At 44.1% G+C, this 7,351-nt stretch overlaps 1 protein-coding gene across 1 annotated transcript; it reads right to left on the bottom strand.

Moving 5' to 3' along the window:
- Positions 1-144: 144 nt before the first annotated feature.
- LOC126531406 (uncharacterized) lies at positions 145-3,168 on the bottom strand. The gene is made up of 2 exons (XM_050178919.2): positions 3,085-3,168; positions 145-1,336 (listed from the first exon to the last, which is right to left on the bottom strand). Exons 1-2 carry the CDS (start codon positions 3,155-3,157, stop codon positions 423-425), a joined length of 987 nt encoding a protein of 328 aa, XP_050034876.1. The 5' UTR covers positions 3,158-3,168; the 3' UTR covers positions 145-422.
- Positions 3,169-7,351: the final 4,183 nt, after the last annotated feature.

Raw genomic sequence — 7,351 nt, 5'->3', positions numbered from 1 at the left:
AAGGAATACTCATTTAATAGAGGGTGTCTCTCACCCTATAGATGGCAGGCGGTAAGTAAAGGCAATTTATCGCCATTGCTTTGCAGTCACAGTGAACAAATAAACTTCGAGAACATATTGTATGATGAACCACAAGGTCGGCAGGATCCTGCGTTTATCACGATTCTTTTATTGGAAGCAGATCAGCACTGGTTAACTTCTTTCAATTTTGCAAATCGAAGCTCCGGAATAAAAAGAAATGCAAATTAAACTGTGATGATGACACTGCGATACTGTGCAAATGGGTGTTGATACCGAACACGTCACAGGAGTGCAGGCTCTTTCGAAATTCTCGGTAACAAAGAGTTCTCAAGATGAGCAACTGAAGTTGCAATTTCCGATGTTCTTTTTTTTGTTCCTGTTTTTTTAACGCTACTAACGCCCTACCAAAGTCTCGGCGTCTCACTGCAGCAGATGTAGCTTCCGCTGCACGTGGTGGTCTTGAGCAGCAGGCGAGCAGGCTTCTTGCAGAGACCAGTGAGCTGCGGGATGATGCAGGTGCCAGTACACGCAGGCACGACAATCTCGGGCGGGGGCGTTGTCGTGGTGGGCAGGCAGCAAACCCTTCCATCCGAGCACCCGTATTCCGTGCTCGTTCTCTCGCAAAACCACGTGAAGTAGGTCGACATGCAGCTTCCTGGACACGGGTATGTCAGCTTCTCCGATGATGTTTCGACGTCTTCTGTATTTGGTATCGATGCTGTCGGGGGTGCGCTCTGAGCCAAAGGAGCCAGTGTAGAGTTTCTAGAGAAAGAGCCGTTGTGTGAAGGCAGAGTGCCTTGAGAAGCCGCGTGTCCTTGAGAGTAGACATTCCCGTCGAATGAATGTGAGGGTGCCAGTTGAACCCCGCTGGAGCTTGTGGTGGAAGGCGTAGTGGAAGTTTTTTTGGAAGCGTATATAGGTGACTCTGTTTTGAAGATGTCGTTTTCTTCCGGCCAAGTAGGATCGTATCGTTCCGTTGAGTTGGCAGGCGTTGGCTTGTCCGCGATAGCTTTGTACTCCGAAGCCACAGCCGCTCTGAGATATGCAGTCAAGATCAGCTTTAGGATGTTCAGGTACGCGTTGTTGGTCTCGCGCGCGCTGCCTTGATAATTGTTGACCCTAGCCGACCACACTGGTTTTCCCAATGAAACTGACTCGTCGTCCGTTGTCCGCAGTGCTCCAGGGTGTCTGACTTCACCACAGCACAACTCGGTTCCTGCATTGCATGGTGGGGCTTCGAAAGCGACTTCACAGAACAATGCTGCGTGCATAGTCTTGAGACAAAGCCCGTTGCAAAGGCTGCTGTTGAGATTACCTGCAAAAGTAGTAAACATGGAACGATTAGAAAATACTTCAGTGTGACTGAGGTTTTACAAGCGTAACATCAAGCATAACCTCGTGAGCGATAACTTGCTGTGCTTGGTACCGCCATCATATGCTCAATGGGAACTGTGAATGCAGGGCTAACTCACGAATATTTTTATCTGTAAGAACTGCTTATTATTGGCTGGCTACATTTGCCAATAACATGCTGGCTATGACATGCTCTTATTCACAAAGCAGCTCTTACTCTGGAGCGCTTCGTAAGGACAAGCTCCTGCCAGTCATGACAGCGAACGTAGAACGAAAACCACCAGCCAATGACAAGCATGCGTAAAGAACAAAAGTTTCAAGTCCATACGTATGCTGACTATCTATATGCCGACTTCTAACTTTCAGAAATCTGTTTCTCTTTCCATAAACAACACACTATATGCATAGATGTTGAATTTTGACGTCGCACAGTGAATCTATTGAGATCAACATTGACACAAATTCTTAAAGAGATCCAGGCTGCACCTTAATGCCACAGAGTAGATTTAAGTCGCACATGTTAAATAACATGGATAAACCTGTCAGTCACGTGATATGGCTGCCAGAAAGCACATTTCACGGTTAAAATTCGGAAGCGAGCTTCGTAAGGCTGTTTTTCTCCCAAGCGCATTGATGTTGGCCCTCGATTCCTTGTCTCATCTTTACTCTTTTCAGTCACTAATTTGGCGGTAAGTGGTTTCTGTTGTGTTGCAGTTTGCGAGAAGACACGGACGCGTAACATAGTGTATTAACAAAGCACGCATACATACATACATACATACATACATACATACATACATACACACACACACACACACACATATATATATATATATATATATATATATATATATATATATATAGAACAATTCGAACGTGAGCACGACGGCTATAAGGTGATGATCGCCCTGAGGTTCGTTTTCTACAGATCTCGTCTGTCATAAAATTTGTCGTATAGGTCGCAGTGTTGAAGACACGCTACTCATTCGAACTGACTGCTAACACGTGCCGCATGACCTTTAGCTCTAAAGGTTCTCGTGATCAGGAAGCACACATGCACGCGTTGAACAGGTCAAGTAAGTGGACCCTGCAATATCGGTTCTTGCCTTTTCAAGCGTTTCTGTCCTTCGTGTCATTTCACTGAGCCTCAACATTCGCGAGGTCAGTGCAAGCGGTGCGCATAGGCGGTATACATAAGTACACAGGTACAAAAGACGGCTGCCTTCTTGACTTTGTATAGCTGCTTGATCTGAATGTTGGTGGCACATTATTTACCACAACGTGTTTAATGCTAGTTTAACACATGAAGTGTGCGGTGCCGACGTACGCCTACATGCGGGCCATACGACGATCTTTTTCTTTTCAGTATACTACATAATGTTCTTCGCGCCAGGCAAGGCCATGGTTCGAACGTAGCAATTGCAGTTTGTATCTAAGTTAGGCGCACCGCAGCTCGCGTAGTAAGTGCACAGCACTGGCCATCACCAGCAATGCGGGCGTTAAAAGAGCAAATGGCACACAAGCGCAGGGAATAGACGAGCGCGTAGTAAAACCGAGAAAAGAGATAGGCACTCAAGATGGACATACGTCTCGGAATGATCATATGGCATCGCCACTACCCGAAAGCTGCCACAGTAGACGCGAAATTTTGTAAAAAGCCGCCGCATTCATGCGATGAGTATATTAGATGTCGCGAAAAAGTATACTCACTTCCTAATGCACTCTCCATCCAGCAAACGAGGAACAGCGCAGGGAGCAACACGCAGGTTCTGTGGCTAGCCATTTTTCTGTCGTCGCTTACTTGCCTCGTCGCTGAATATTGGGAGGTCTAGACTGTGCCCGCGTTATTTATCTGCACACTCCGCTACTAGTCCTCCTTTCTTCTTTTTTAATCATGTTTAGTCAGTGAGAGACAAGTAGCAGAAGAATACAGCTTTTTAAATCTTATCTCTTGTTGTTAACGGATGGATATCGCTATCTCTAATGGATGATGGCACATGTCCGGAACGCTATAGCACATCCCGGTCGCCCTGATATGTTTCTTCCGTGGATAGAGCACCAGATTGAAAGAGACTTGTATGTAGGCTTGCAGTACAGAAAAGCGCGGCCTTTTGAATGGTTATCCGATTGCTTGCCTAATGCTACCAAGCAGAAACGATCATGCGTATTTGAAATCGCTGTTCATTTATTGCTGTTGCCAGAGGTAGTTGATTCTCACTCACTTTCGACGATGATTACTTCAGCCGCTCCCGGAGTCTCGGTTGTTCTTGAACGGTTGTCTACGCGGCGCAGCACATGTCACACTATGCAGCGTATTAAAAGTTGTTTTGAACGCCTTCTTTTTTGGAGATATACTTCAATAATTATGCCTACAGATGAAATCTGAAAGATTGTTGAGACGATTTGATTTCCAGGCGGCGTGGGAAAAATAAAATTCCGCATTAAATGCGGCTATAGGCTTGTCCTATAGATGTCTCAGTGTCTTCTTTAACCAACCCTATCAGCGAAAACACCACGTTGCGAAAGGGCGGGTTGACATAACCTAAGGAAAGATAAAACGAGATTCAATGGTCATTAAAGAAGGTATTTTCATATTCAGACAGAGTGAATCATGTATATTTGTGACGCAGGACCTCTTGTTATGTTCATTTTCCAGCCTATTCATTTTAAAGAGCGTCTAGAAAATGCACGGACAAGGAAGAGCACAGGACCAGCGCTGGTCCCGCACACTTCCTTGTCCGCGTGTTTTTTGGCGCTGTTTAACATGAACGATCCGTGCCAACTAGCTCGCAACCATATCCTTCTAAGTTTTCCAGCATACTCATTCATTTTCTCTCAATGACCCGATAAAGATCATTTGGATAAGCCATCGGCGATTTGTAATCACAAAGGTTGGGATAGAATCCTTGAGGGCAAAAGATGTTTTCAGGTCAAAATCTTAAATGCCTAGAGAAGAAAGACATTCGTCAAAGCTTAGCCGTCTAATTGTGAGTCCTTGTCACAGTCACTTGGGCCATGTGTGACAAAAACAGCCGTAGCCATCAGCAGAAATTCGGATGCATCGCACCAAAGGAGCTTATTTCTTTAGTGTATATCTAACAGCCATTTCTTTTATTGTAGTTTCTTTATGAAAAACAGAAAAAGAAAACTGCGTTACTTCTATATTCCGTTAATCAAAGTCAGTTTTTATTAAAGTACTACTTTCACAACATTTGTTCTTCCAGTAAGTTATTTACATAACGCGACTATAATGTGAAGTTTGGCCTCTTATCTGAATGCAAAATTAAAGCTCTCATGTCAAAAATATGTACTTGTACTGTCTTTGTACTTCGCGTGTCCAAGACGTCATTTGTCATTTCATTTGAAAGATACTCTTTGAAGAACCTGTAGATATGAGGATTAGGGAATAATAATTCGGACTATAAGCCTTTTATTCAGTTAACGACAGTCTAAAATAGGAAAGCCCAATTGTGGCTGAAAAAATTATTAAATACAAACGTAAGGGCTACCGGTTATGTTAGTGTCATTAGAATAGCGATTGGGTTCAAAAGTTCCCTTTGAGACATTAATGCCTACTTGCTGCAGTGCGTTAAACTTGGGAATAATATAGGACTATCGCTATTTTCTGTCTCTGGGAGAACGATACTTTCACTGTAGAATGTACAGTTTCATTTTATCGAAATCGTGGCCCGAGAGGTTTATGTGTTTTGCCACTGCTCTGAAGAAAGTTTCTTGGCCGTGCCTGCATGATTCCCAGTTAAAATATTATATACATGCTGGAATGTTCACTGTGCCAGAAAAAATACATAGCGAGCTATGACAGCCATTGAATGTTAAAATAAACGGGCGGCACGCGGACACGATCAAGCGACATCATAAAGCAGTAGTATTACACTTAAACCGGTCAGGTCATAGTTTTGATGAAATAAAACTTTATATTCTACAGTCAAACATTTGTTCTCAAGACAGAAAGCTTAGATTCAGAATTTGCGTAATGAATTACATGTACCTAATTACTTGTAGTGAATGAAAGTTTTTTCGGTAGCCTTGCAATCGATCCATTTCATTTTTTACTTGGTTACGGCGTCTGCAATTCAATTTCTTTTTTAGTAACGAATTACATGTAACCACTTACTTCATTGACGAGGCAAGCTGTAAATGGTGATGAGCTCCGAGCACCTCAGTCCGCAGGGAGCTGCAGTATGCGCTTGAGGTGCGTTTAATTTTAAACCACCAATGAGCAGTAGCTGAACATTCTTCGTTCTACCACTGCTCATTAGCCGTCCCATAATGATGCAAATGCTTCGGCACAGGCACGGCCTCTGTTTTAAGGGCGACAGAAATGCATGTTAAATGCCAGTCTTTTTTTTTTACATTACACATCGTCAGATAGGTGAAGGTTCGTAATCGCTGACGATGGAATGCCGACGATTGTTTAACGTCGACTGGGTGACGAGGACGCAGAATGTACAGCAGAATGATGGTTGTGGAACCACGACGGCCTGAGGACCATGGCATGACGATGACGAAATGACGACAGCGACATGATTAGGACAGTCTGATGATTCCCGATGGCGCGAAGACGAAAGAACGTTCATCATAGTGTCACAAGCTGTCATAACGACGGCCAAGTGACGAACGAATGACGACGATGGAATGACGATAGCATAGTGACGACGACGGAACAATGGCGGTGACATGGGAACGAAGAAATATAGCGGACTACGGAATGACGACGGTGGAGATGAAGGCGACAAAATGACGACAAATGAATGACGGTGACGACGTCACGCCGAAAGTGTGTCTGTTGGAGATCAAGTCTATGGTCAGTAGATCGGATCATTTGGTACACGGGGCCGCCTCATATTGTACTATATCCGGTACTGGTCTGCACTATGCCCGGCACGGGCAATCTTGCAAGAGAACAGCCAGCAGCCAGCCCCCTGAAAGTGTCGGGACGAGGCCAAAAAATAAAAAGAATAAAGAAAGAAAACAAAAATCTTCGCTTTAATCGTAGCGTTGGCTGAGTACTGATATCATGGTTTTTTTTTTAGTAAATCTGGCAACGCGTTCAGGTTTCATCCTGAAACCAATGGCCTAAATATATATCTGTACGGTAAAGTCAGCCGTCTTAAACACCCAGAACAGAAAGTGATTGACGTGCCGGAAATTAGTGATCGTAATTGGCTGGTGTAGCTATACAATTTCTTTTCGAGTTATACAGTGGTACATATGCCACTGCATCTTAGGTCTCCACCGACTATACGTTTTCACCAAATCTCAAAGCATGTTTAGACAATGAGTTAGACAAGGAGTTAGCTGAATTAGTGAAAATGCTCGAGCTCACCGCGGCTTTCCGCTTCCTCTCCTACCTCTCTCTATCTCATTTTCTATTCCCTATTTCCGGTCCCCCAGAGTAGGATAGCCAACCAGACGCATTCTTGGTTAACATCGCTGCCTTCTCTCTTTATTTCCTCTTCCTCCTCCAGGTAAAATGCGGCTACAGGCCAATCCTATCTATACATCAATACGGCCTTTTACCAGACCTATGAGTGAAGGCACGATGTTCCCCAGCAGACAAGATCACCGAATCGACAAGAAGCAATGCCAAAGCCAAAACCAAAGCCAAAGGATGGAAACAGGTCATCTTGAAGGTCAGATGGGGTGGATAATGTTTGTGAAGGAGAGACTCTTCTTGCTTTTTATATCCGGCTGACCGGTTCGTTTTTGTTTCCATGGTCCGATAAACATTGCCCGGACAACTCATCTGTGGCTTTTAATCAGAAACGTTGGGAGATAATCGTAGAAAGGAAAAGCCGTTTTTAGGTCAAACGCTGCAGATGATTCGGCAGTAGGAGACTCATCAAGGCGTCTTCATCTAATCTTAAGTCCTTGTCACAGTCATTTGGGCCTTGTGTGACAAAAATACCCGTACAAAAAGCAAGAAGGCGGATGTATCGCACCAAAGGAGCTCATA

Source organism: Dermacentor andersoni, chromosome 5, assembly GCF_023375885.2.
Source record: "Dermacentor andersoni chromosome 5, qqDerAnde1_hic_scaffold, whole genome shotgun sequence".
NCBI lineage: Eukaryota > Metazoa > Arthropoda > Arachnida > Ixodida > Ixodidae > Dermacentor > Dermacentor andersoni.
This window is presented reverse-complemented; position numbering and strand designations above follow the sequence as displayed.

Bases quoted from the DNA above. Each gene is read 5' to 3' on its own strand.
- LOC126531406 (XM_050178919.2), bottom strand. From the start codon at position 3,157: ATGGCTAGCCACAGAACCTGCGTGTTGCTCCCTGCGCTGTTCCTCGTT. The intron at 1,337-3,084 runs GTGAGTATACTT...CTACTTTTGCAG, and splicing joins GATGGAGAGTGCATTAGGAA to GTAATCTCAACAGCAGCCTT.